The sequence below is a fragment of the Equus asinus genome, chromosome 9, assembly GCF_041296235.1.
Source record: "Equus asinus isolate D_3611 breed Donkey chromosome 9, EquAss-T2T_v2, whole genome shotgun sequence".
Taxonomy (NCBI): domain Eukaryota; kingdom Metazoa; phylum Chordata; class Mammalia; order Perissodactyla; family Equidae; genus Equus; species Equus asinus.
The window spans coordinates 36,229,755-36,243,670 of NC_091798.1; the positions used below are offsets into that span (position 1 = coordinate 36,229,755).

At 37.7% G+C, this 13,916-nt stretch overlaps 1 protein-coding gene across 1 annotated transcript; it reads left to right on the top strand.

Moving 5' to 3' along the window:
* The first annotated feature begins 396 nt into the window (after positions 1 to 396).
* YIPF5 (Yip1 domain family member 5) lies at positions 397 to 13,528 on the top strand. The gene is made up of 6 exons (XM_014860698.3): positions 397 to 539; positions 1,085 to 1,204; positions 8,404 to 8,576; positions 9,417 to 9,562; positions 10,981 to 11,162; positions 12,537 to 13,528. Exons 2-6 carry the CDS (start codon positions 1,095 to 1,097, stop codon positions 12,697 to 12,699), a joined length of 774 nt encoding a protein of 257 aa, XP_014716184.1. The 5' UTR covers positions 397 to 539; positions 1,085 to 1,094; the 3' UTR covers positions 12,700 to 13,528.
* The last annotated feature ends 388 nt before the right edge of the window (positions 13,529 to 13,916 follow it).

Sequence of the window (13,916 nt, forward strand, 5' to 3'; positions counted from 1 at the left end):
CATTTCACACCCTCACCTATAAAAGGAGAGTAATACAGTAACTATCTCATTAGGCTGTCAGGAGTAAACAATACACATAAACTCCTTAGCACAGTGCCTGAATCATAGTAAATGCAGAGAGCCCGAGGCTATGTAGTTTGCGGACAATGGATGGACTCAGTCGGTTTCATTCCAGCGCTTACACGGTTTCCTCCAGAACCTCGGTCTACTAACGAAATCTCCCTTCTCTTAACCAGTAAACACCTGCGGCGCCTGCGCCTTTCTGCCTCCGCAGCTAACAGGCTGCCGAGTTTTCCCTCTTCTCATTGGCCCGCCTCGAGACTAGTTGGTCGATACTGCGCATGCTCCATTCCAGATCAAGTCTCCCCCGCCTACCCCGGGTCTCAAAATCTGTCACCGCGCCTGCGCGAGCCGCCGTGCCCCGGAAGCAGTTCTTTGGCCCTGTGACACGTAGCAACGGGTCCAGTTCAGGGTCTAAAACTGAGTTTGGGGGTTATTTGGGGCTGCTGGAGCTACTGCCGCCACCGCCTCCGCGTTTGGTGAGTGTCCCAGGCCCGTGGCACACCGTTCGGCTTTTCGCCACACCTATGCGGCGCGGTTCGTTGTGCAGCGCCGCGCCCGCGTCCCTTCGCTCAGACCCCCGCTCCCTTTCAGGCCCTGCTGTGACGCGGCCCCTGCACCTCAGGCGCGGCCTTCCAGGAGTCTGCACTTTCCTGGCACGCCCGGGCCTTACTTTGCAAGGAGGCAGTCGCGTTGCCTGTTGTAAAGCCCTGTCCCGTGATGAGGAATCATCCTTGTAGTTGTTGGTGTCTTAGACCCCCGTGGAACCACTCCTCTCACGACCCTGCCCCTAACCCAAGGCTTAGGAGCTCCTTGAGATGGGGGCGTCTTTCCGGGCCTTCACTTAGCGACTAGACATTTCTTCAGCACCCCCCTCCCCCGATCCACCCTTCAGCGCTGCTCCCCAAAATTCCGGAAGAAATATTTGCCGCCTTCTGGGAGTATTTGCTTAAGGAAAGTATCGGGAACAAATTCAGTAAGATCTTGGGCGTCAGTACTATTTGCCGTTTCTCTTCTGTTGCAGATCGTTTGCAATGTCAGGCTTTGATAACTTAAACACGGATTTCTACCAGACAAGTTACAGCATCGATGACCAGTCACAGCAGTCCTATGATTATGGAGGAAGTGGAGGACCCTATAGCAAGTAACTTTTCAACTTTGGCAATTTGTTTAGTCAAGATTGCAGTGGCAGCATGTACCCAGCATGTTTGGTTCTGCCTGAACGTGTGAACGTGTCCCTTATCAGGATTTTTCATCATCTTCCTTCCTCTGGAGAGATCTGTGATACCGGATGGGTTTGAAGGGATTGCCCTATTTAGCGTTGGTATCTTCTGCAAAATCTTTAGGTGTGCTGTGGGCGGAAAAGGAGATCGTTGAAGAACTGTTTCCTAGTAAGAGTATTTCTACATCATTTAAGATATGTAGCAGAGCTTCAGGTACCCAGAAGATAGGCTACGTAGTCCACGGGACCAGTTAAAAATTAAAGTCTTTTGACAGCTTGTTTAGTAGTTAAATCAGTCCAGCTTTCAGACTTTGTCGACACTAACTGGAATTGCTTAGTGACGCTATTTAGCAGTGTCATGCCTTTTTATGAATCATGAGGTCACTTTCACATAGCAATTGGTAATCAATTTTATTACTTCTCTTACCACAGCTTTATGGTCGGTGCACACAAGTTTCCAGTTGCAGATTGAAGAGTGGGACTCAAAACCTTTCAACCCTAAACTGTTTAAAAAAACAGAGGAAAACTGATAAGACTGATCTTTTTATAGTCCCTGGTGTTTGTGACAAAAATACATGAACTGAAGGCTTTCTGCCAATCTCCTCTAAGACATCACATCCTTAGTTTCGTTTCGTAGGACCTTAAAGATAATCTTATCAGCTTCCCATTCAGTAAAGGAGTTTCCTTTATCAGGGTTGCTTACCCGTTTTTAGATGATCCAGGTCCCCATTGAGAACCTTAGAAAAACTGTGGGCTCATTTGTGAGAAATATATGCATGCACTCAAACACGCATGTAAATGTGCGTATAACTTCGATAGGTTCATGTGTCATCTGATGTTCATCTGTGGACCCTGAATTAAAAACCTCATGAAGACTATCATAGGATGACGGCAAGGGAAGGCTGGGTATCCAGTCAGTCTGAGAGAAATGTGTAATACTAGAATGTGTTTGAATTAATTAATCTGAATGAAAGCACCCAAGGATTTTAAAAATCAAATTCAGCCCCACGGTATGGTCTGTCTTGGATAGGCTATACTTTTTACAACTTACAGACCCCTTGAATATGCTTAATTTGACGTATTGTAAGGTTTTTTTCTCCCTAAAACTTAATACACTGAACAATGGGAGTGAGCATGTAAAAAATACTGTGAATCACTTTTTCCTTTCCGTTAAATTCTCAATTACGTACCATTGAGGATTTATTTCTTTTGGTCAGTTAATTGGGCAGAATTGGAAGAATCATGTTGAGAATTTCCCATTCATGTATTTACCTAAATAAGTATTGTTTTGTGATCGTTCTGTGTATGAGAGGGCAAATGAATGTAAGATGGGCCCGAGAGCAGCTATGGGGCTTTGGAAAACCTGTCTCTGTGTGTGGGCCTATTTTTAACCAAATGGTATTGATGTTTGGACCCAGCACTCTTCCATTTAGATTGCAACCTCCTAGGTTTATCTGTCTCTGCCTTTCTTTCCTATCCTGTCCGTGTTTGCATCACTTAAAGGTGTAACTTATCCTTTCATTTCACTTACCATCATCTTATTTCAGTTTTCCACAGAGTAGTTGTTTAGATATTCTGTTGCTAACTCTTCTCACAGGTCCATTCCAACCAAATCATGTACTTTACGAGTAAGCATTGCTTCGGTACTCGTGAAGAACTTTTATTCCAAGTGCTTATATAACCCTTACTGCCAGTTAATGAATGTGAGTTTATAGATGATGCTTAGGAAAACAAGATGCCTAATGTGTTAGTAGTAATAAATTTGGGCCTCTGAGCTTTATGAAACAATTGGACTCTTCTACTTCTATATGTACCTTCAATTAGAGCTGAAGCCTAATGACATTTTAAATGTCCATCTCTGTTTGTCAAATAATATTGTTTGTTTTGCTAACTTGGTAACAAAGATCAGTTGATAACTTTCAGCACACTGTTGATGAAAATCTAGATTCCAATAGCATTTATCTTGGATTGTCTTCAAGTTTGACTTATTATTAGCCTGTCATTCTGTATTTGCCCTATGAAGTCAGCCGTAACATTTTGCATAGGTTCCTCTATAGGTATTTTCCAAGTATCATTCCTACATTCATATGACAAAAAAAGTATAAGGCCCTCTCATCTTAATCTGTTCAGTTTTATGAATGTCATATTGGATAGGTCCCACATTGTATTCTAGATATGCCTATAAAATATATAGTAATACCAATTATATATTTTTTAAAGTATTGAAGGCTAGTATTTTTTTCATTTTGTCTTAACTGGTAATACCTTTATGGACTGTCTGAGGATTTTCCTGAACTTAAGTAGCCAACCCCATCTGTTAAGAGGCTTTGTCTTTGTTGTTGGTTCCGAGTGCTTCTGAGAGTATTGGTTTACTGTTTGCTGCTTTTCCTGATGTAAAAGTGTTGATTTAGTCTATAATGTTCATGTCTACCATGTTACATTTTAGTTTAAAGCCAGCAGGAGTGAGTCAGGAATTTTCCTGCCAGAGAAGGAAAATGGTAAAATTCCATAGTATTACCTTTCTCACCTTTTATTTTGAAGAAAGAACGCTAGTGCCACTTTTGAAGCTATCATTTGCTTGCAGTATTTCTCTTACGTGAAACTTACCTGTCTCTATATAAAGCACTGTATCAGTGGTTTTAAAGTGTGGACTGCAGACCCCAGAGGGCCCTTGAGACCTTTCAGGGAGTCTTTAAGTTCAAAACTATTTTCATAACAATACAAAGATATTATATACCTTTTTAGGTGTGTTGACATTTGCACTGTTGCACAAGCAATACTTAGTACTGCCGGTACCCAAATATGAATCCAGACCGTGGCATCAAATTGTTATAGTAGTCATTGTGTTCTTCATCACCACACACTTGTGGGGAAGAGGGGAGAACCAGTTTCATTTAAGGATGCCCTTGATGAAGCAGTAAGAATTATTGTTTTATTAAATCTTGACCCTCGAGCATGTACATTTTTAAACTAATTTGTGTGACAACATGGGAAACAGGCATAAAGCACTTCTACCTCATGCTGAAGTACAGTGATATCTCTAGGAAAAGCAGCTGTGCAATTTGGGTTGCAAGCTGAACCAGCTGCTCTTTCATGGAAACCATTTTTATTGGAAAGAACAACTGACAAACTATGGTTATTCAGACTTTCTCAAAAAGGAATAAAGTGAGCCTGTTACTTCAAGGAAAGCAATTGGCAGTATGTGTGGCCAGTGATGAAACTGGAATTTTCAGGCAAATGAAAATTTCAGAAAACTTGTATCCATCACTGTGAATTTGTCAGTCTCTCAGTATTTAGCCATTTTTCTGATGAGATCAGTGATGTTACTACAAATGTGACCTTTAAAATATTTATATTTTATATATATTTTCATATTAAACGTATCAGTATGTGGAAGATCTGCACAACTCATGCCAGTGTTTTCTAAGTGGCCAGTGCATGATGTTACAAAATCATACATGAGTAAAGAATGGATCCATTCAAAGTGCAAGACAGATCAATGTATTGTAATGTAACAGAGTATAAAAAATTCATCAGTATTTTTAATTTCTGCATTTCAATTTAAGTTCAAAAAACTACCACTTTTCTTTGAATTTTTATGTAGTGTCATAAAGACTATTCATGATAATTTGAAAAGATTATTGAAATACTCTGTTTTTCAATTGCATGTCTGCAACACTAGATTTTCTTCAGATGCTTCGACTAAAAACAATATATCACAACAGATTGACTGCAGAAGCAGATATAAGGATTTTTAATTATCTTCCGTTAAACCAGACATAAATAAGATTTTTCAAAAATATAATACAGTGCCATTTTTCTCACTAATTTTTTGAAATAATTTTTTTGTAAAAAATGTTTATGCTAACATGTAATAGATTTATTGTTACTTTAAATGAATTAATATTTTAAACATTTCTCAGTTTTAATTTCTAATATGATAATTATTGATAGATATAACCTACATAAACAAAAAATCTTTGGGTTTCTCAATAATAAATTTTAAGAGTATAAAGGGGTCCTTAGACCAAAGAGTTTGACACCCACTGGTTTATACTATTCTTGTTTTTCTGTTGCATACACTTCTAGTTATGTTCTTTCTCTCTCTTTCTTTGTGTTCCTGTGTGTGTATGAGAGAGAGAAAATAAAATACAGTCTGTTTATACAGATTGTAAAAACCTCCATCTGGAGCTTTTCTAGCTATTTCATAAACTGAAAGGTGGATTAATGATACATCCTAACAGAGATCAACACAATAGCATATTGTACTAAATCAGAAAATGTGAATTCTTGTCCTAGTTCAACCAGCTAGCCCTGTGGGCTGTGTGTGTATGTGTGTAAGTAAATAGAAATCAACCTATTTGCATACCAAAATACTGGGGAAATGCATATACAGAAAAAAATAGTATAACTGTCTCTGTAAGGTAGGATTTTGGGGTGATTTTTCTTAGAATTATTAAGAGTTGGCCACTGGGGTCAAAAAGTCTAGTTTTGAATCTTGGCACCACTATGGACAAATCATTTTAACCCAAATATCAGTTTCCACATTTTTATGATGGAAAGGATGGTAAAATCAACCTCATAGAGTTATAGTGAGGATAATATGAGATAATTCACGTTAAACACTTATAACAGTGCATCACACAGTACCATTCAAAAAGGTTATTTATGTTTTTGGAAATTTTCAGTACTTAGTATATACCTATAACATACAGCATATTTAGAATTAATTTCAATAAATAATAAATGTTGTACAACATTTTTAAAGCTACAAAGGTACAAGAGTTTATAGTGTATAAATTGTCTTCTGTTTCCCATTTCCAGATCCCTTTACCTTCATAATTGTATATACAGATATATATAATACACACACATACATAGATGTAGATGTATAGATAAAGATATATTCTAAAAAGCACAGTCATGATGGGTGCGTATGGTATACACTATTCTGAACATTGGCTTTTTTCTTCTTCACTGCATATTTCTTTTTGTTGTTGTTGGGCGGGGGGCAGATTATCCCTGAGCTAACTACTGCCAGTCCTCCTCTTTTTGCTGAGGAAGCCTGGCCCTGAGCTAACATCGTGCCCATCTTCCTCTACTTTATATGTGGGACGCCTACCACAGCATGGCGTGCCAAGTGGTGCCATGTCCGCACCCGGCATCGAACTGGCGAACCCTGGGCCGCCGAGAAGCAGAACGTGGGAACTTAACCACTGCGCCACTGTGCCAGCCCCTGAATATTTCTTGATTATCATTCCTTATCAGTAGACATAAAACTGCCTCATTCCTTTTAACAAGTGCATAGTAATCTGTGCCCATATCACAATATATTTACTGATAGCTTTTTATATTGTTTTGTTTTCTATCTTTTGATGTTAAAATAATGCTGTAATGAATTCTATATTATTATATAGCAAAAAAATAAGTAGTATTTTTTTTAAGAATGGATTGTACTAGTGTGGTAAGTCTTCAGAATACCACTGGAATCTCAAGAGAGCTATGTATAGTTAAAAATTCGCCATTACTTTGCTTTACTTTTAGTCAAGATGTTCAATTAATTGAAAAATTAGATTTAACTTTAAAATCTCAAGTAATATCAATGGAGATCATTAGATTTTTATATTTATCAAAAGGGAGCTATAAAATTTTAAAATGTAATTAGACTAAAGGTTATCTAAGGCTTCTCAGATCTCATTTTTTGAAATATTTTACTTTTAAAATAATTATTTTATTTTTAGGGCCAGCCCAGTGGTATGGTGGTTAAAATTACGCACTCTGCTTCAGTGGCCTGAGGTTCACGGGTTCAGATCCCAGGCACAGACCTACACATCACTCGTCAAGCCATGTTGTGGCGACATCCCACATACAAAAAATAGAGGAAGATAATACAAATAATAGAGGAGGATACAAATAATTGGAAGATGTTAGCTCAGGGGCAATCTTTTTCCAGCAAAAAGATCTGGCAACAGATCTTAGCTCAGGGACAATCTTCCTCACCAAAAAAAATAAATAAAAATAAAATAATTATTTTTGCTCTGTATTTCTTACTATGTAATTACATTAGTCCCACTGATAGATAGTCATATTTTTCCAGAATCTGATGAGACAGGTCTTTAAAGATACTGCTTCAGTATCCTTTGTTCCCTGTTGTTATCATCACTAAAATAGCCTTGGTAAGTGTTCTCCTTCTAAAATGCAGGATTTGCTGTAGCACATATCAAATGAGACGATAGATGTACAACTCCTGCGAAAAATTAAAAGCTCTATTTAAATGCAAGGTGTACTAATAATGTTTTGTTGTATTCAGACAGCTTTCACAAAGGACAAGCTTGATTCTTCCACTCTGTGGGTTGAAATTGATGGTGGTTCTTAAGGAGATTTACCCACTTGCAAAAAAACATACTACAAAGAATAAAGAAGAATGATTTAACGTTCAATGGAGATCCAAATTACAATGGAAAATTACATAATGTGTAGTACAAAGTCTGTCATTCTAAGCTTTCATTCATAGTCTTAGGCATAAATTTTATTTCACAGCTATCTTTATGTAGTATATACTCACTAAGGGGTAAATATAGACAATATTCTTAAGTTTTAATTTGTTGATCCCCTGATGTTTGAAAGTTTAATAGTTTGTAAAATGCTTAAGTGCTGAATAAGTGAGTGTTGGCATCATCAGGAAGATTCTTTATAAAAAATAGACAACTTTTGGGGCTGGCCCTGTGGCCGAGTGGTTAAGTTTGCGCGCTCCGCTGCAGGCGGCCCAGTGTTTCGTTGGTTCGAATCCTGGGCGCGGACATGGCACTGCTCATCAAACCACGCTGAGGCAGCGTCCCACATGCTACAACTAGAAGGACCCAGAACGAAGAATATACAACTATGTACTGGGGGGCTTTGGGGAGAAAAAGGAAAAAATAAAAAAAATCTTAAAAAAAAAAAAATAGACAACTTTTCATTGTAGATAATCAGCTTGATCTTAGTAATCATTTCAGCTACCATATATAAAAACTGGCAGAGTAGATATCCTAGGAATTGCGTGACTGAGATTCCCTAGCTGCCCATTTCAGCTGTTGGTGGATTGAAATACTTCTGAGAAACCAACTTCCTTTGATTTATAGACAGTATGCTGGCTATGACTACTCGCAGCAAGGCCGATTTGTCCCTCCAGACATGATGCAGCCACAGCAGCCATACACCGGGCAGATTTTCCATCCAACTCAGACGTACACTCCAACCACATCTCAGCCATTCTATGGAAACAACTTTGAGGATGAGCCACCTTTATTAGAAGGTAGGATTGGTTGTAACACTTTATGGTACTTTGTAATATCCAGCTGGTCAGTGAAAATAAATCTTAATTTGGAGAAGTTCTCCTTTCCTCTAAAAGAATAATGTTGTAGAGAGAAGTTTTCTACTAAGTGACCCATTTTGAACACAGTATAAATGAAACCACATTGAGCCCGAGGGGACCATATTTTTAATAAATCTTTGTAAAGGAATAATAAAGTATGTCAATATGTATGCATCTATTTTTACTTCAGATTACTGATTAAATTCTATCAGTGGAAGGAATGAAAGGCAATAGCATGCTATTGCTTATTCTACCTGGAAATAAGCTGGCAGGACTGGTAACATTGCTGAAAAGTATGGTGGTTTTCAAATTGTATTCCAAAACCCATAAAGCAGTAGCTCTGAACATTTTTTTGGATCAGATACCCTTTGAAAGTCTAATGAAAACTGGATACTCTCCTCAGAAAAATGCACACATATACATAGAGACATGGTTTTGTATATAATTTCATGGAGCCTCCAGGTATTCCTGAAGCCCAGGGAAAGAACGCTTTACTATGAACCCTTTCCATATGTTCTTTGCTCTGCTGTCATAGCTGAGAATGTCTATTTCATCGTATCCATACCCTTTTCCAACACCAAACCAGAAATTGGATATTTGTTGAATAAGCACCCCAGTCAGTGAAGACTGATATTGAGGACTCATCAAAATAATGTCGTCTGGTAGTGCTAGGTCCTCTTGATGCTGGATGTCTCATTTTGTCTTCTGATCCAGCATAGATTCTGGTAAATTAAAGATGTCACAAATCCTAATTGACTTCCTTAATTTCTTTTCCTTTAGAATTAGGTATCAATTTTGACCACATCTGGCAAAAAACACTAACAGTGTTACATCCATTAAAAGTAGCAGATGGCAGCATCATGAATGAGACTGATTTGGCAGGACCAATGGTGTTTTGCCTTGCCTTTGGAGCCACCTTGTTACTGGTAAGGTTTTAGTTTCAATTCTCAGTATGAGATTAAAGAACAATCTTTAAATATTCCCCCAAGAGCCATTTTTGAGATTCTGCTTATATGTCAAGTGTTTGGTGTGTTTTGAATAGTAGTGAGTTGCTTGAATTTATGAAAAGTTGTAAAGATAATTGTTAGTATTTGTTTTCTTTTATCCTGTTGCTGAATTAGAAGAGATAAATGATGTAATGCATAGAAGATGGGATTTTTAGTCAGAAAAACTGGGCATGAACTCAGTGCTCCTACTCTGTCCCTGAGCAAGTCATTTAATCCTTCAGCTCCCTCCGATAGATAAGCCTGTGCTGCCCACCTAACAAGGTTTTTTTGGAGATTAAGCAAGACGGGTGATGTGAGAACACTCTGAAAAGTTTAAAGCACTGTACACAGAGGAGGTTTTATTCCTACCGCATGAGTGAATTCAGCAATAAACTCAGCTGAGGTTTTTCAAACTTCTGCACTCTCAATCAAGTGTTTTGAAATAGATATTAACATAATCTGCAGAGGCATTCTCAAGATGGAGTTTTGTATGTCAAAAGTCTTACAACCGGAAACTTTTTGAAGGCTTCTCTGTGGACTGATTTTAGTGATAGTGTGACCTGAATACAACATTTGTGCACATATCTTGATGAGAGTACTGTAACTCCAATTTAGCTAGTCATAAGTCCTCAGACTGTTCAGTGATGTCTTTTACAAAAGCAGAAGGACTGCTTTTGTCAAAGGACTGTATAACTCAGCTAACACTTTGCAAAAATAATGAAAGAAAAAAATATCTTCCATCATATTCCTCTTGCCTCATTGTTAATCAGTTTTCTTTTCTCCTCCCCTCCCTACAGAACTCTGGCTTCCTGTTTATCTGGCTTCCTTTCTCCTAGCTCCTCTACCACCCATATAATGTGAATGATGAAATTATTTCTGCTGTTAAAAAGATTATGGCTACATCTGCCAATGAGAATAAATTGCTTCAGGCAATTTTGGTGGAATTAGCTGGTTTCTCAAGTGATATTAGCTATTATCCAAACATTCTGAATGATTTTCCTTCTTGTCTCAAGTTTATTTGCTTAAAATCAGTCAGATTTCTTTTTAGAAAGCTACTATTTTAGTTGATTGTAGCATGATTTTATATCTTTATTTGTTCAATTCTATGCCAAGTGCACATGCTAACTGGAAAATAGGAAATGAAATATCTATGTATTGGGAGGTGGATACTTGAAACTTAAGAAAGATGTAAAAGCCAGTCTGCTCAGTGTTTTACTTCTCTGCGTAAAGAATAGATACCTGTGTAGATTTTGATGCTCACAAATTGAATATCTTCTACATGTACCATTTTAGGTGAAATAAGGCCAAAAGTAACTTATTTTTTCCCCTTTAACCTATAATCTTTTCTTTACCCATAGGCTGGCAAAATCCAGTTTGGCTATGTATATGGGATCAGTGCAATTGGATGTCTAGGAATGTTTTGTTTATTAAACTTAATGAGTATGACAGGTGTTTCATTTGGTTGTGTGGCAAGTGTCCTTGGATATTGTCTTCTTCCCATGATCCTACTCTCCAGCTTTGCAGTGATATTTTCTTTGCAGTAAGTACTGATCTTCATTTTGGGTTGACTGACAATTCTCTGTATTGGGTTTTACCTCTCCATCAGTTTGAGATAAATCACTGATTCAGCAAGCACATTGGATTGTGCCTCTTGTGAGTGAGGACTGGGCTGCTTGCTTTTCAATGATGAGCAGTGGAACTGAGAATAAATTTAGAAACTTTTTATACCATCTCAACTTTTACATACGATAAAGAATTTCCTAGTTTTGTGTTTAGTTACCAGTGTCAGTGAATGAATTGAACAATGGTGATTGTTAATATAAATATTGCATGCAAAAGGTCAAGTTGTTAAAATTATACTTACCTACTCTGGTATTTTTTTAGACTATATCTGATTTCTTAAAGACGTGGAGCATATGTTAAGGAAATGGGTAGTAAACCCATACTCTATTTGGCAACTTTTTAACTGAAAATGAAACATATTCTTTTTATGGCAAGAGGCTGTTACGAGCTTACCATGTTCTCAGATGTATTTTAAGCAACTTTAAATCTAATTTTTTAAATAATATTTTAGATAAGATTAAAAAGAAAGATGTAAATTAGTGCTGATAAAATAATATTTTAGGTAAGGTTAAAAAGAAAGATGTAGGATTACTGATGTAATCCTTGTGGCTAGTGTGCAGATGCTCTCAACATTTCAAGCTCCTCCTTGTGGCTAGTGCTGGACACAAGCAGTAATAGGGCTTTGTTATACCTCGTAAGTTAAAATGGAGGTTTAGGAGAAGAGCGCCTATCAACTAATTGATGCTAGAGATTTGGCAAGATGATGGCTTCATAGTGTTCCTGCTCTGGATAAAAATGCTTCATATTTTCAGTGTAGAAACTGCTTCATTCTTTTCATTTGTTGAGATTAATATATTTATATTTGAATTTTATGGAAGGTATTTTCTATTAAAACAGTGTTTTCCCTCCAGGGGCAGTTTTGTTCCCAGGGACATTTGGCAACGTCTGGAGACAGTTGTGCTTTTTGCAACTGTAGGGGACACGAGTGCTACTGGTATCTTATGGGTAGAGGCCAGGGATGCTGCTGAACATCCTAACAGTGCACAGAAGAGCCCCCACGACAAAAGTACATCCAGCCCAATGTCAGTGGTGCCAAGGCTGAGAAACCCTATGCTAACAGGAGCAAAATGTAGTTATAAATGAGCTTTTTATCACATGAAATAATTCAGCATCATTGAATTCACTGAGAGAGACATTTTAGCATTTGGAAAAAATCTTGATTATTTCTGCAGATGACTACATGTGGCTTTAAAATGCTTTTCTTTAGAATTGGTTATTGTAGTATTCTTACCTAACTAAGCTCATCTACTGCCTTATTTGCCCTCCCCTTGTTTTTTCTTGTCCGTTACAGAGGCATGGTAGGAATCATTCTCACTGCTGGAATCATTGGATGGTGTAGCTTTTCTGCTTCCAAAATTTTTATTTCTGCATTAGCCATGGAAGGACAGCAACTTCTAGTAGCATATCCTTGTGCTTTGCTATACGGAGTCTTTGCCCTAATTTCTGTTTTTTGAACTGAATTTATCTGGGATGTGGACATCGTTGGGCAAAATACACAAAAAGGACTCTGAACTCTTAAATTGGACCAAGAAACTGCTACAGTGCAACTCTCATGCAGATCCAGTGTTCGACTGTTGGAGCAGTGGAAGTAAACGTGTATCTATTGTTCATTTTTATGGAACTTTTGAATACTCTCTTGGATTTACCTGCAATATGACTAGCTTTAAGTGTTTGTGCTTATACAAATAAGAAGTGCTATTTCTTTCCTGTTCCTGCAGCCTTTGGAAAACAACTTTTCTCCATGCAAATTACATTAGGGTGTTTTTGATAGATTTTTGTCAACTGTGGAAAACTAATCACAGAGCTGATAATCTTTCTTAAAAACAACCCACTCATAGTGAAGAAGACACAAGACGTACTACAGAAATACTTTTTCAAGGAATTAGGAAAGAAAAATTCCCTGTATTCTCGAGGCAGATGTGCTTGAAGCAAAAAAGTGAGCCCAACCTAGAGTTTTATGAGTTTGCACTTCAAAAATTTGACATTCCGTAAATTATCTCATGAAATTTTTGCTAAAATTCGTCGATTCAAGAAGTTCCCAGTCTACCTTATTGTAGACGTGAAATGTGAACATCTGTTTAGATATTAGCATTAACTAAACCATAGTGACCGAGGTAGGCCACATTAATGTTCATAGTTGGGTCTCCATGTTTCCCAGGCAAAAAGAAAATCACTAACCTTTTTTTGAGAAAAATATTTAAAATGTCACAATTTCAATATTGCAGTTATCAATGTAAAGTGCATTTGATGCTTATTAATTAAAATTTTCCCAATTCATTTAAACTGTGTTGTTGAGTTTACTTTTGCTAAAGCACTGTTCTCGGTGTCCCATTTTCTTTCTTTATTTTTTTTTCTTTTTTTGAGGAAGATTAGCCCTGAGCTAACATCTGCCATCAATCCTCCTCTTTTTGCTGAGGAAGACTGACCCTGAGCTAACATCTGCGCCCATCTTCCTCCACTTTATATGTGGAACACCTGCCACAGCATGGCTTGACAAGCAGTGCATAGGTCTGCACCCGGGATCCGAAGCGGCAAACCCCAGGCCATTGAAGCGGAACGTGCACATCTAACTGCTGTGCCACCTGGCCAGCCCCCTCAGTGTCCCCTTTTTTTTTAACTAGGATCTGATTTTGCCTTGTATCCCAATTTATTTTAAGCTTTAAGAATAGAA